General features: G+C 36.0%; 1 protein-coding gene across 4 annotated transcripts; it reads left to right on the top strand.

Annotated features, from left to right (window-relative positions):
* Positions 1-621: 621 nt before the first annotated feature.
* Positions 622-4,608, top strand: LOC140880595 (metal transporter Nramp3.1-like). 4 transcript variants are annotated; one of them, XR_012149681.1, is made up of 5 exons: positions 622-1,427; positions 2,104-2,240; positions 2,370-3,022; positions 3,601-4,248; positions 4,380-4,608. XR_012149681.1 is itself a non-coding variant. In XM_073285166.1 (4 exons), exons 1-4 carry the CDS (start codon positions 820-822, stop codon positions 3,823-3,825), a joined length of 1,623 nt encoding a protein of 540 aa, XP_073141267.1. In that variant the 5' UTR covers positions 622-819; the 3' UTR covers positions 3,826-4,370. The 4 variants fall into 4 exon arrangements, 1 of the variants encoding a protein (XP_073141267.1); XR_012149682.1 differs by lacking the exon at positions 4,380-4,608 and having other exon boundaries at positions 3,601-4,025; positions 4,104-4,370; XR_012149683.1 differs by lacking the exon at positions 4,380-4,608 and having other exon boundaries at positions 3,601-4,025; positions 4,113-4,370.
* Positions 4,609-15,986: the final 11,378 nt, after the last annotated feature.

Genomic DNA, 15,986 nt, shown 5'->3' on the forward strand with positions numbered 1-15,986 from the left:
TAAAATTATATTCATTGAACTTAATTTATATACATAGATGTGTATGATTTTTAAATAATCTTTGATTGGATTTTTTTTTTGAATTTGAAAAAAAAACATATATATTAAGATTAACTTCTCAAGTCTTAAGAAGCAATTATAATCAACCAGTTAGGTACATTTTCAACTACACTTTCAAAACTAGACAAAGAACACAAAGTTTCACGAGTCAACTTGTGAGCTACAACATTAGACGTACGTCTCATATGAGCCAAGGATAGAACCTGAACGAACTAAAACAATCACGAATCTCTATAATTAAGTTGTACGTCGGACCAAGATTCTACACATTATGAGACACCGCTTGTAAATACAAATGCTTGAAAAGTCTTGTTGCAAACAAAACTCCATCTCACACCAAATAACCTCCAAATCCGCACATTTAACCGATCTCGAGTTTCTTATAATACCAGCCTCAACCCTAATAATCAGCCCATTACAATTTCGAATTACAGCCGCAACACTATATTGATTTTTTTCAACATCAAACGCAGCATCCACATCTAATCTCATATGATCATCTTTGATTGGATTTATTCTCTAATATACGAGGTTATGATAATTTATATATATATATATATATATTTACAAATCTAGTTGTATTTGACCAAGAATCGGCACGGTGGAAAAACATTTTTCCCCTAAAATGCGGTCGCACACACCAGAAGCCCTTTAAATACTCTATATTTATGGAAAATTCATTCGTCAACTCAGCCGCTGTACCGTGATGCCACCACCTCTCTGTGAATTCTTGCCGCTTTCCATAACTCCCGAAATCCAATGAGCCCACATGAACATCTACCCTCGAATCATCCCCTCCACCTCCCAGAATCATCGTCCACCCAAGAAGAGTCTCCCCTTCTCCTATCCCCACCGCCACCCCCCACCGGAAAAACCCGAGAAACCAGCTCCGGAGATGATGATGCCGCATTTGAACCCAGCGAAAAGGTTCTGGTTGTCGATTTCGAAATTGAGTCTTCGCTTTCCAACAGCGTCCCGCCGTTTTCGTTCAAGAAACTATGGCTATTCACGGGGCCCGGATTCTTGATGAGTATAGCCTTTTTAGATCCCGGGAATTTAGAGGGAGATTTGCAAGCTGGGGCGATAGCGGGATACTCTCTTCTGTGGCTCTTGATGTGGGCTACTGCGATGGGTCTTCTGATCCAGCTTTTGTCGGCCAGAATAGGCGTGGCCACGGGTCGGCATTTGGCGGAGCTTTGCCGCGAGGAGTATCCGTATTGGGCGGTGGTTTTGTTGTGGTTCATGGCAGAGATAGCGTTGATTGGGGCAGATATTCAGGAGGTCATCGGAAGTGCGATTGCCATTCAGATACTTAGTCGTGGGGTTCTGCCCCTTTGGGCTGGTGTCTTGATTACTGCTTCAGATAGGTAATCTTCTTTTCCCATTTTTTTTATGTTTTTAAATTGTGATAAATTCATTCTTTGTATGAACAAAGCTGTATTCTTTAAGGGATACTGTTCAAATTCAAGAAATCAGTTCCCTTTGTAGATCACTATCTTATTGCTTATTTTCTCCCTTAGTTGTTAGATGTTGTGAATATTGATTTGAGTATTCATTATCCGGATTTCGGAGCTTACAATTATGTGGGTTGATTGCATTAATTTGTTCGGAGTTTCCTGATTACTGCTGGAGGAGATTAAATATTTCTTGGTGATAATGGTTTGCTGCATCTGCATTTTGCTTTGCTTTATTAGTTGATTGTGACATCTTTGTGGAGCCAACAATATTTGGTGGAGAAAGTAACTATTTGTGGAAGCCCACTTTATCTCTTTGTTATTGGTACTTAATATTTAATAGGGAAAGCTTTTAGCTTTTAAGTAACGGGACACGCCCGGGTGCATTCTTTCTCAGATTACACTTGGAAGTACTTTAGGCTTTGCAGACTTAGTGCTCGTGTGTACTATTTTATCAATTGTAATTGTTCAGTGACATCAATTAGGTTGGGTCTAAGAATGTACTTCTCTTTAACTTTTATGTGATGAGACTTCGTTTGGTTGCTGAGATAGTTTTTATTATTTTCTTTTGGTTTTTTAAATTGTGCAGCTTTTTATTTTTACTTCTTGAAAACTATGGGGTGAGGAAATTGGAGGCTGTGTTCGGTGTTCTTATTTCAACTATGGCCCTATCATTTGCGTGGATGTTTGCTGATGCTAAGCCGAGCACAAAAGAGCTAATAATTGGTTAGATTCTTGGTCATTGTTTTAATGAACTTGACAATTGAAAGGAAAAAGCAAACAATTAAAATGAAAAATGACTTGTTAATATGGAACAGAGCTTAATGAGAAACTGAATGCTCATGTATTTATCAGGTCTTTTGATCCCAAAATTGAGTTCGAGAACAGTCCGGCAAGCTGTGGGAGTTGTAGGCTGTGTGATAATGCCTCACAATGTCTTTTTGCACTCTGCTTTGGTGCAGTCGAGGGAGATTGACCCTAACAAGAAAGGTCAGGTCCAAGAGGCGATCAACTATTACACCATCGAGTCAACGGCTGCTCTTCTCGTCTCCTTTATGATCAATTTATTTGTTACTACTGTCTTTGCTAAAGGGTTCTATGGAAGTAAACAAGCAGATAGTATTGGCCTAGTTAATGCCGGACAGTATCTCGAGGAAAAGTACGGCGGAGGCCTATTTCCAATTCTATATATATGGGGTATTGGGTTATTGGCTGCTGGGCAGAGCAGCACAATAACTGGCACATACGCGGGACAGTTTATAATGGGAGGTTTTCTCAACCTTAGGTTGAAGAAATCGTTGAGGGCGTTGATTACTCGGAGTTGTGCGATTGTACCAACTATAATTGTAGCACTGGTTTTCAACAAATCAGAATCATCTCTAGATGTGCTGAATGAATGGCTGAATGTGTTACAATCGATACAGATCCCTTTTGCGCTTATCCCGCTTCTCACTTTGGTGTCGAAGGAGCAGGTGATGGGAGTTTTCAAAATTGGGCGAATCCTCGAGGTAATGTCTACCTTGCGTCTCCTTCTTTCTTTTACAGACCCAAGGTCCTGTAATATTATTGTTTGGCTAGATGCTATTATAGGTTAAAAAGAGATTACATATGTCACAAGGAGGCAGTGTTTTTCTTGATTTGCACACCTGTCATTTCATGCACCCCGAGTGTTACATTCTTAGTTCAAAGAGTTCTAAAATTTGTAAGTAGTGGGTTAGTATCATGATGCCAGCTGTATGCAGAAAAAATTGTTAATCCAATCGAGTTTCAAGCAATATCTTGTCTAACATAATGTCCAGTAAAATTGCTACCACCCATTCGAATCCTTTGTCTATATCTGACAGTGGGGATGAGATCTTCACCAAGCAAGTTTTCCTGCAGCCTGGTTAATATTTGTTTTATGCACTCGAGTGTAAATGTGTAATTTTAGGTTCATATTCATGTTTGCTCCTTTGCAATAACGTAGCATCGGTTGATTTTGGTAATTTATGAATGTTGTGAAACCTATGTTTGTTATCTATTTTCCTTTCTTGTGAGGAAAAGATGGGGTATTTGATTAATGGTTATTTGACTTGTTTCACTGCAGAGGATTGCGTGGACGGTGGCTGCCCTAGTGATTTTCATTAACGGTTATCTTTTGATCAACTTTTTTCTCTCGGAAGTTGATGGACTGCTGGTCGGATTTTTCGTTTGTGCTGGAACGGTAGCATATGTTGTATTTATATTATATCTTATATCGCATAGAGGTGGCGAACTTCACAATCGGCATAACCAATTACTCTTCAACGGTTATTCTTGTACTGAAAATTAAACCGATGATTTTCATTTTCTGGTTAACTTAAGTACACTTCTGCCAATAAGACCTTTGAAGTTGGTGGCATCCGCGTACTTGTGATAAGATGGAGCAGTTGAAAAAGTGAAGTATTCCACTGACCATTCATGAGATTTTGAAATCTCTATAGCCGGAAGAAAGAAAGTTATATACCTCTACGGGATCAAGGTTCCTACAAGGTTTCGTCGAACTCTAAGTTTTAGGTGTTGTAACTAACTACGAGTATCGTCGGTTTTTTGATAACAAGATTCGTGTAGTTTGTGTAGTTATCTGGATACGGCTGCCAGCCTGCCACACGTACATCTTGTTAGAATCTGTTACGTCGACTGCGAACACATGATGGCCATAGGGAAATAATGTAACTATTGTTGTACACTATTGGTGAGGCATGCCCCATCCCAGGTACCTACCTATCTTGTGTAGATGCTAGATAAGTTAGCATATGGACTGGGGATGTTTTAAGGTAGTAAGTTTTGATCTGGTTATTGGATTCTAACTTTTAGTTTTCTGTGATTGTTTTTTTCCCTGGGCAGTTGAACATTTTTTTGGCTCTCCGGCTGAAATCAAAAGGTAAGGCGGAAGATATTCTACTCGAAAGTAAATGTTTCAAATGCTAAAAATACATGTAATTAATATAATACTAGCAAACGTGACATGTCCGTTGCGTGTGTAACAAAAATAAATTTAATGCAGTAAGTAAAATAACAAATAATGAAAAATATATGAAAATTCCCTTCTTTTTAGAAAGAAGCATAACTAAATGAAGTTGAAAATACAATCTTCATGTATACATAATAATTTATTTCTTGAGTTAAATTTCAAGGATATTGAATTTCAATCTTTGAACATAAATTTCTTCACGACCACATGGGTTTATGTTGTTTGGACCTATAGTTTTTGTAGGAGTCAAATCGTCGCTGCTGCATAAATTTAATGTTATTATATTATAATTTTTAGTAAATAATATATGAAATTATTGATATAATCATGCACTAATATTAAAATTGCAAGAGAAAATATACATAAAAAGTGAAAAAATTGCAAGAGAAAATACACATAAAAAGTGATTTCCATTGTTCAAGAATGTTTTTTTTTAAAATTTTTAAGAAAGCCGCCTGTTGTGACGGGGGTTAGATGGACTTATACTCGTTTATTAGATAAAAAAAAATACAAGAAAAGAGGACTAGACTAGACCCGTCAATTCAGGTTTGGTCCGTCAGGCCGACCCGCCCCGCCATAAAAAAATGGCGGGTTGGGTTATGCTTTTGTCGGCTCGTCAGGAGGCGGGCCGAAACGGGTAGGCCCGTTTGGGCAGCGGGCCAAGGCAGGTTAGGCTTGCGGATCGGCCCGCCAATATTTTTTTTTTACATTTAAAAATTTTATATTATAATTAATATTTTAAATATTTTATTTATGATTGAAAAGAGTTAAATAATTTATATTATTTAAAATATTTTATAAATGATTATAAGTTCTAAATGATTTATGATAATTTATGTTTAATTGATTTTTTTAAAAATCTTATATCATTTGTATTAAATAATTTATTTTTATTGGGTTTTTTAATATGTATAATCATTTAAAATAATTTATGCATGAGTTTTTAAATTTTTTTCCTATTTTGTTTTTAAAAAAATTGAATTTTTTAAAATTTTATGGCGAGTTGGCATGCCCAAGCCGCAACCCATGGAGGGTTGGGTATTCCCAACCCGCCATCAAATCGGGTCGGCCCGCTCCGCATCGCCTGATGGCGGGCCAAGGTGGGTCGGGACGGTCTAGGGCGGGCCGACCGAATTGACAACCCTAGACTAGACCAAAACCTCTCGAGAAATTATACGAGCAATATAGCAAAAAAAAATCGAGAAACCAAATTACACCATGTTCGAGTTGGTCCTAATATATGAAAAACCATCCCTATCTAGCCTACAAATCCCTTTAAGCTGCCTCTGTATATCTTCTGGTCGAAGAGTAGCCATCCCACGTTCAAGCCCTAAATTCGCCAGTTCATTTGCCGCCGCGTTTGCCTCTTTGAAGACATAAGATTTGCGCACAATAGCCCAAATAAAATTGTTGTATCAAAGTGAGGGTATGACTGAGCTCCCAACTAGTCGTATTCGCTTCAATGATATTTAACGCTGCCATGGAATCCACTTCAAGTTATAAAGGAAATAAATTATATAACCTGAAAATTTGAAACCCCTTTAAGATAGTTCGAAGTTCTGCTTGAGTGTTCAAGCCTACACCATTGTGCTTCAAGGATACGTTGATTAGTTAATGTCTTTCTGAAATGTTGTTAGTTTTTTTTAAAAAAATATTCTCACTAATTCGAAAAGAAATTTGAGAACATAAAAATTTTAACTACCAAGAAGAAGACAACATTAAATCAAGTAGACATCAACCTCATTCTAAAACATGGAATGCAAATACTACAAAAGAGAATCACTCAAAAAATATTAAAATTTGTAGATGAAATCAAATCATGGGAGAACTATAAAGTAATAAGAATTTAATTTTAGAACTAAATAACATTTATAGTATTTATCAATTCAAAAAACACATAAATAAAATTTTTATTTATAAGATAGCTTCAACATTGCATAGTCAACACTCAAATATACATGGTATAACTGCTCCATCAAATGCCAATAGAACTACAACAATAGCTAATGTGACGTTCTTTGAGATCATGCCTACCAACCATGGTCACAACCATCGCACCAGATCAAATTTTTTTTCAGATAATTGGATATGTGCTTGTGTTTCTAGAACTTGGCACACATGTTACTTTTCGGTTTTTACCACATAAATGTATAAAAATGTTTAGTATGTCATATAGTACCTCTAAACAGAAAACATCTACAATATTACTGGCAACGCTTAGTCGTATCACGCCCAAATTAACCCAACTCAGATTAACTAAATAAACATGTAGTAGCGAGAGTAGGGATCGTTCCCACGAGAAAAGTGAAATTTATTTGTGTTCTTAAAAATATTAGAAATAAATAAAAGGGAATTTTGAACTTTAAAATCTACTATGCAAGAATTAAAATAAGAAAGATCAAATAAATAACGAGACTTGGTATCGGTCAACTACACCCTTGAAATCATTCACTCGATCATCGATTCCCTAAAAATAATTAATTCACATCGGATATTCATCATTGGAAATTTAATTCCTGTTTCACCTTAATTTTAGCTAATCAGAATACATCATTCTAAATTAACCCTTATCAATAAATTAACCCGATAACAACAATCTAGATTTAAACTCATGGTAGCATTCAAATGAGTAAAACTAATGAAGCTAGAAAACACAAACACCAGCGGTTGTATTTAGCCTAGTCAATTGTTGTTCCTACGATTTAACAAATTCAACAGCAGAAAATATTAATCATAGTTGCTTCACAAATCAGATGATTCAAACAATTACGGATTTGAATTCTAATTTAGCGATAGATTGTATGAAAGAATTATCAGGTGATCAATCTAATAATCAAACACACAAGCATGAAATAAATCAGAACAACTCTTGATACTCGATAAAAATCAAACAATGAAAATCTGAATCTCACAAGATAAATAAATTCAAGGGTTCGTCTTCCTCAACCAAGAATAAAAACTAGAAGAATTAAAATCTAAGAACAAGAAAGATAAATCCTAGCCGCCAGATGAATTCTTTGTATGTAGCCGTCTAAAGATCTTTAGAAGTGATCGAAAGATAGTAATTTTTGAGTTATATGATGTATTTAAAGACTAGAGTCCTTCCCAAGAAAGTTTCCTAATTAAAACAGATTTTTAGGAAAAGTCGGTGCGCTCGAGCACACGAATTGGTAGGATCGAGCGCGCCTATTTATGCCAACTTTCTGCCTTGCACTTTCTTATAGGCGCGCTAGGGCGCGTGAGTTCATCGGATCGAGCGCGCAGCTTTTTTTCCCAGCAAGCATCGATTTTGAAAAATTCATATCCAGAGATCTAGCCGTCGGATTGAGCTGAAATTTGGACAGCTGCTTGTAAACATCTTGAACTTTATTCTGGACGGTGATCGGATTTGTACTTCTATAAAATTAAATATGATTTTCTGATCATTGCTGCTCCGTAATTCATTCTTGCGCAATAGCTTTTCCATCTTTTCCTCGACAAAACGCTACAATAAACACGGGAGCGTGTAATGTAGACACGATGTATGAAATAACAACAAAAACTTAATTAAAACAAATGAATGCACGCACAAATGACAATAAAATGTTAATAAAATATGCAACAAAAACATGCCCATCAAATACCCCCACACTTAATTCTTGCTCGTCCTCGAGCAAGTTATGCAAAACAAAATGAAACAGAACAAACACATAAGCAAGGACGAATCACGCATATCATAGCCTCAGAGAAAACCTCTTTCATCTAAAACAAGTTTATAGTTACACTCAATCATCAATGATACACCTTCAGTCGAATGCGAATGTGTGTGTGTGTCATGTTACCCCAGTTACATGCAACTTTAAAAGACAAAGTTCCAAGACTGTTCGCCGACCTATAACAATTCAATGCAAGCCTCACCATCAAGAACTCTCCTCCCAACAATCCTTCAACACAACAAAACTTCCTTGAGAATAATTACGCACCGTCGGATTTTGCACCCGACATTTTTTTAAAAGTTCCAATAATTACCCGCATACTTAGCTATAACTGAAAGAGTGGGTGCCCGGTTAGCCAACTTGTGGCTAAGGGCTTTTGTGACTCTATGTATAAACAATCTTTGTTTAATATAATTTACATTCATTAATGACATTTTCTTTGTCTTTCATCATATTGTTATATTGTAATATACTATTGATGTTTTGATAAAAACCTTGAATATACTATAGTGTAAGTAAGATGAGATAGTGAATAGAGAGATGACTATTATGAAACACATCTTATAGTCACTGTATATTCTAAAAAGTTTCTAGTCAATTGAGCCGTCCGCTAATAAGGATAAGGATCGCTCGAGATTGAGACTAGCATTTGTGATGCCAAGTACCACGTTTCATTGGTAATGGACATGGAGATGTTCAAAGCATGCAAATAGATATTCATATGATGAATGATCGAACTACCCTATTCGAACTTTCCAAGTGGTTATCACTTATCGAGTGGATAAAGTCCGCAGTTTTGGTTGTACACCATTAGTCCTTACTACTTGAAACATCATTGAGACTCTATATGCTAGTACTGTACTTTGACTCGTTTACCGACTCTATTGGGGTCATCAGGTGTCGGGATTGGGTACAGTTACGACACATATAGGAGCCGATGCTTTGTTGTCAAGGATTCACCACATACTTGCGAGTGTGGATATCATATGCGATCTGAGGAGATATTAGTGTGACGAATCTCTGGCCAGAGTACATGATGTGTTTTAGGTTACTCGGTTTTCCTAGTAACACATGCGATGTCAATATTTGATCTCCAAGATGTAATGCATAGTTATCGAATCTCAAACGACTCTCGATGCACCAATGGTTGTTGATTCGATCGGGATATATGGATGAAGGGACCGTACTGTACGCTAACCAAAATCTACTGGTTCTTGCAGGCACTATCAGTGATACCTAGGGAATCATGGGGCGATGTTGCTAGACGCTCTTACCATGATTCGTTGGGAAAGTCGAAAATTGTTTTTCCGAGTCACAAAGAGTTGTGAGCCCACGGCTAGCTGTATCCCTGAACCATTGAGGGTCACACAAGTAATGGATTATTAAACCCCGTTGAGATAGTTAAATTTAAAGAGTTAAATTTGATGAAAGAGAAGTTGGACTTCTTAACTAAAAAGGAGTGGAATTTCCTAAAATGACATAGAGATGGGCATTTTTGGAAATCACTGAATTCGGATTCAGAAAAATTATCTTGACTTTAAAAGGTGCAGAAATGGTTTCTGTGCACATTGGTGAAATCGGTTTATCAATCGGAGTCATGATGAATTTTATATTAATTTCTATAACAACGGGTTTGGCTTGTTGGGCTTAAGTTATGGATTGTGGGCCCTAAGGAGTTAGAGTCCTAATACAATTATAACTTAATCTAGTCTAGAAATTATCTATAAATACATGTGTAGTGTTAGAAAATTGACACAATTAATTCTAGCAATTTTCGAAATTCACAAATAATTCAAGTGGATTTTCGAAAATCCTCTGTCCCTTTTGAGAAAAATTCGGTCTGTGATTTTTGTGAAAAATTACATTCCGAATTAACAGATCAAATCTGTTTATTCTCTTCGATAAACATCTGATTGATTTTTAGTGCAATCAATCAGAGGGTTTCTGTTTTCTATTCGTGGACCTTATTCTGGAGATTGATCGTGAAGCCATCGGTTCCCGGGATATACAAAAAGAGCAGATTAAATTCTGTTGGTGTCCATAATCAAGCCGTTGATTGAAGAGGTAAAATATTATTAATTGTGATTATTATTATTTTACTTGCAACATAATTTAATCGTAAAGTTTTGATACCCATGATATGAAATCGTTCCATATAGAAAAATAAAAATTTTTAAACTTTCGCTGCATCGGGTATCAATTCTTAATTGATCTGAACACGCTTTCCAACAATAACTAGATAGGATTCGTATTTCAATCCCATCGTCTATAGCCCGAATGGAACTACAATCCCATTAGGTCCGCAAACTTAGCTATGAAATAATGAATAGAATTTCATTCACATTTCACGCCCGGATGGAATTGTTATTTTTTTTTTCAAAAAAAAAACCCATGTAATCTGCATACTTAGCCACAAACAAGATGAATAGAATTTCAAACATCTTGCTCGCAACCCGGATGGAGTTTATTGGTTTCCAAAAAATTATTTTCCTTTTTCATAAAACAAAAAATTTTAAGGTGCGCCCAAGAAAGTGTATGCCATATCAAAAAAAAAATCATCAAGATTCAAGCACTATCAAGTTTCACAAACACTTATTGTCGTGCAATGGTCTAACAAGCATCCACAAAATCTAATATATCACTACACTTCACTGGTTAAACATGCATGCTTAAGAATATTCAACAATCAACCTATGGTTTCTCATGTCCAATCAAGAGTACAATTTTTTTAAAAAAATTTCAAAATATTTTCAACTTCATCTTCATAGGCTAGTAAGGCTAGAAATCATCCTTTACTTATGCACACAAAACACACATGAAACAATTTATGAACTATATGCAAATACGAAACAAAAACAAATGCAAGACAAAATACCAAATACTGAATGCACCACCCCCACACTTATCTAAAGCATTGCTCTCAATGATCTAGCACTAAAAAAACACAACACACAACACAAATAACAAAATGATAACAAGATGCAAAATCAAAATAAAACTCCCCTGATTCAAGTGTTGGCGTTGTCATCCTCTTTGGCCTCAGGCTGAATAATGGGAGACTCATATTGACAATTGGTCTGCAGATGGGGCGGCTAGGTTCCTGAAAACAACGAAAATAAAACATAAGAACTAAATGAAAGAGAAAAACTAAATAAAAGAAAGAATACTGGGTTGCCTCCCAGCCAGCGCTTGATTTTTTAGTCGTCGGCTTGACCCTCAGAAGCACTCCTCAAATAGCGGCTGACGCCCAAAATAAGTGTCATATGACACCACAAATGGGTCTTTGTTCCATGTGCCCTCAAGCTTGGATAGATATAAACAGTTTAAGCTCGTCACCTCAACAACACTCCATAGCTAGTAAACATAGAAAGAGAACATCTCTGCGGGCTCTCGGAAGCCAAAATATTTTGAAACTGGTACTAATGGAAAGGAAGACTCAAACGCCTCTAAATCTTCAGCATGATTTGATTCACACTCCCAATCCTGGTTCTCTGAGTCATCATCATCAAACCAAATCGGGTTGGTCACTGCTTGAGTATCTTGCTTCACTTCATGTTCTCGGTATTCATGGACGAGTGATCTCTTGATATTCTCTATGTGCTCCACAAGGTGACATCTAGAATTTTTTAGATCTTCTACAGTTTTCACAGTCGATGCCACAAGCTTGCTCATGATATCCTCTAGCGGATGTAAGATCAACTTCGAACAACTTCCCGCCTCCTTTTGAAGCTCAAATGGTTGGTCTGTAAAATCCGGGTATTGAGAGTGTGAATATCGGTAATAGTCAAACTCGGCCATATCATTCAACAGGTGTCTCATGGTATCATCATCTCGGCAAAATATTGAAATACCGGCTGTGAAAGCTCCATCAATTAACCCATTTTCTTGTCACTGCATCCAAACCATTAAGAAAATATGTAAGGAGAGAATAGTTAGAAAACTCATGATACCGGAAGATGGTTTCCAAATCTTTGAATCTCTTTCATGCTGCGTAGAATGGCTCTCCGTGTTGCTGGATAAAACTTGCTAATACTTGTCGATTTGACATCTCAAAGTATTACACCGCAAGAATCCCCCTTCGCCTAAGCAAAATTCTTCATATCTCTGGGTCGTATGAAAATTCTTCTTCTTCCTAAGATTCACTTGCACGCATGAACAAACCAGAGTAGCACTAGGAAGAATAATAATAATAAAAAAAAAGAAACAAAAACAAAAACACAAATAAATTAAACGCCTTTCCCCGGCAACGACGCCAAAATTTGGCAACGCTTAGTCGTATCACGCCCAAATTAACCCAACTCACATTAACTAAATAAACATGTAGTAGAGAGAGTAGGGATCGTTCCCACGAGGAAAGTGAAATTTATTTGTGTTCTTAAAAATATTGGAAATAAATAAAAGGGAATTTTGAACTTTAAAATCTACTATGCAAGAATTAAAATAAGAAAGATCAAATAAATAACGAGACTTGGTATCGGTCAACTACACCCTTGAAATCATTCACTCGATCATCGATTTCCTAAAAATAATTAATTCACATCGAATATTCATCATTGAAAATTTAATTCCTGTTTCACCTTAATTTTAGCTAATCAGAATACAGCATTCTAAATTAACCCTTATCAATAAATTAACCCGATAACAACAATCTAGATTTAAACTCATGGTAGCATTCAAATGAGTAAAACTAATGAAGCTAGAAAACACAAACACCAGCGGTTGTATTTAGCCTAGTCAATTGTTGTTCCTACGATTTAACAAATTCAACAGCAGAAAATATTAATCATAGTTGCTTCACAAATCAGATGATTCAAACAATTACGGATTTGAATTCTAATTTAGCGGTAGATTGTATGAAAGAATTATCAGGTGATCAATCTAATAATCAAACACACAAGCATGAAATAAATCAGAACAACTCTTGATACTCGATAAAAATCAAACAATGAAAATCTGAATCTCACAAGATAAATAAATTCAAGGGTTCGTCTTCCTAAACCAAGAATAAAAACTAGAAGAATTAAAATCTAAGAACAAGAAAGATAAAACCTAGCCTCCAGATGAATTCTCTGTATGTAGCCGTCTAAAGATCTTCAGAAGTGATCAAAAGATAGTAATTTTCGAGTTATATGATGTATTTAAAGACTAGAGTCCTTCTCAAGAAAGTTTTCTAATTAAAACAGATTTCTCGGAAAAGTCGGTGCGCTCGAGCGCATGAATTGGTAGGATCGAGCGCACCTATTTATGCCAACTTTCGGCCTTGCACTTTCTTGTAGGCGCGCTAGGGCGCGTGCGTTCATCGGATCGAGTGCACAACTTTTTTCCCAGCAAGCAGGGATTTTGAAAAATTCATATCCGTAGATCTAGCCGTCGGATTGAGCTAAAATTTGGACAGCTGCTTCAAAACATCTTGAATTTTATTCTGGACAGTGAAGATCGGATTTGGACTTTTATAAAATTAAATATGATTTTCTGATCATTGCTGCTCTGTAATTCATTCTTGCGCAATAGCTTTTCCATTTTTTCCTCGACAAAACGCTACGTCCTATACAATAAACACGGGAGCGTGTAATATAGACACGATGTATGAAATAACAACAAAAACTTAATTAAAACAAATGAATGCACGCACAAATTACAATAAAATGATAATAAAATATGCAACACAAACATGCCCATCAATTACTTTTTCCATACAACAAAAAAAACCAGGCCAACCAAAACATAGAAATAAGAATGCTGATAATCATGAAAACACAATTCCAGCAAGATAATGTACGTACATGATGCAATAATAATAATAATAATAATAATAATAATAATAAGAAGAAAAAAAATCCTTTGCACATAAAAATAAAAATGATTGTGTCGTTAGGGATAAAAGCCTTAAAATATCCCTATTATTTTCATGATTTACCATTTATGTCCCTCAAATATTTTTGGTGTCATTTATATCCCTAATTTGCACATTTGTTTCCAAAAAATATCCCTACTATCAAATGCCAATAGAACTACAACAATAGCTAATGTGACGTCCTTTGTGACCATGACTACCAACCATGATCACAACCATTGCACCAGATCAAATTTTTTTCAGATAATTGGATATGTGCTTGTGTTTCTAGAACTTGGCACACATGTTACTTTTCGGTTTTTACCACATGAATGTATAAAAATGTTTAATATGTCATATAGAACCTCTAAAACATAAAACATCTACAATAGTACTTTTACCATACAACAACAAAAACCAGGTCAACCAAAACATAAAAATAAAAATGCTGATAATCATGAAAACACAATTCCAGCCAGATAATGTACATGATGAAATAATAATAATAATAATAAGAAGAAAAAAAATCCTTTGTACATCATATAAAAATGATTGTGCCGTTAGGGATAAAGCCTTAAAATGTCCCTATTATTTCCATGATTTCCCATTTATGTCCCTCAAATCTTTTTGGTGCCATTTATATCCCTAATTCGCACATTTGTTTCCAAAACATATCCCTACCGTCAACTAATCTGTTAAGATCTAATGGAACACTCATGTGAGTCAGGAGACGTCGGGATAATGCCTTAAAATATCCCTATTGTTTCTTTCATTTCTCATTATGTCTTTCAAATCTTTTTGGTGCCATTTATATCTCTAATTCGCACATTTGTTTTCAAAAAATATTCCTACCATAAAATAATCTGTTAACATCTTACGAGACACTCACGTGACTTGTTCGTGAGTCGAGAGTCACCCAACATAAATCTCAAATCCCATTATTTCCAAGTTACAAAACCTAATCCCCAAATCCACCTTCCCCTTTCTCCAAATTCCATCACACCGGCCGATTGGTCTCGGACATTGGGCGACGACGGGAAGAAAGCATAGTTGAGAGGCTCAATTTTAATTTTTTTGATGTTTTTTTGTTTTTGTTACTCAATTTTAACGTTGGAGAGACCCGATTTTTTACAAAGACCTTCACTATATTTTGTTTTTGTTTTTATTGTATCAAAGTACTTTACTGTGAGCACGAGGACTAGACTGGAAAGGGAGTTTCTGGAGTTTCTTCAAGGAAGCATGATCATTGCTAAATATGTTAAGAAGTTTGAGAGGGGAAGATATTTTGTGCCTATGATTTCAGGGAACCCCGCTGAGGAGCTAAAACACTTCATGGAGCTACTAAATGCCTCCATCCTTCGATATGTCAGGTTGAGTGGGGCTGCCATTTACAGGGATCCGGTGGACCAGTTGTTGGAAAACTGTGTTCAGATCAATCAGAATTGATACCCGGTGTAGCGGAAGTTTTAAAATTTTATATGGAACGATTCCATATCATGGGTATCAAAACTTTACGATTAAATTGTGCGTGTAAAAATTAAATAACAATTAAATTTTTACCTTGAATCTCGAAACGAGATTATGGACACCAACAGATAACTCTGCTCTTGTTGTATATCCCAGGAACTGATGGACGAACAATTCTTCAATCAGGTCCACGAACAGAATTCGAATCCCTCTGATAGATTGCACTAGAAAATCTATCAGAAGTTTCTACGAAGAGAATTAACGAATTTTATCCGTTAAACCAGACTGCAAATTCAAAATTCACAGACTGGATTTCAGAGAGAAAAACACAAAGAGGGGGCGGCCACTCTAGGTCTCAAAACCCTAGTGTTCGAAAATTATGAGACTTGTTTCTAATTTCTGCACTGCAATAACTTATTTATAATGTGGGCTGCTAACAGCTTAGGGCTCATTAGTCATAAGTTAAAGCCTGACAAGCAAAGCCT

Source organism: Henckelia pumila, chromosome 2 (genome assembly GCF_033568475.1).
Source record: "Henckelia pumila isolate YLH828 chromosome 2, ASM3356847v2, whole genome shotgun sequence".
Lineage (NCBI taxonomy): Eukaryota > Viridiplantae > Streptophyta > Magnoliopsida > Lamiales > Gesneriaceae > Henckelia > Henckelia pumila.

Coding starts and splice junctions, on each gene's coding strand:
- LOC140880595 (XM_073285166.1), top strand. CDS start 820: ATGAGCCCACATGAACATCTACCCTCGAATCATCCCCTCCACCTCCCA. Junction 1,428..2,103: donor TTGATTACTGCTTCAGATAG/GTAATCTTCTTT, acceptor TAAATTGTGCAG/CTTTTTATTTTTACTTCTTG. Junction 3,023..3,600: donor AAATTGGGCGAATCCTCGAG/GTAATGTCTACC, acceptor GTTTCACTGCAG/AGGATTGCGTGGACGGTGGC.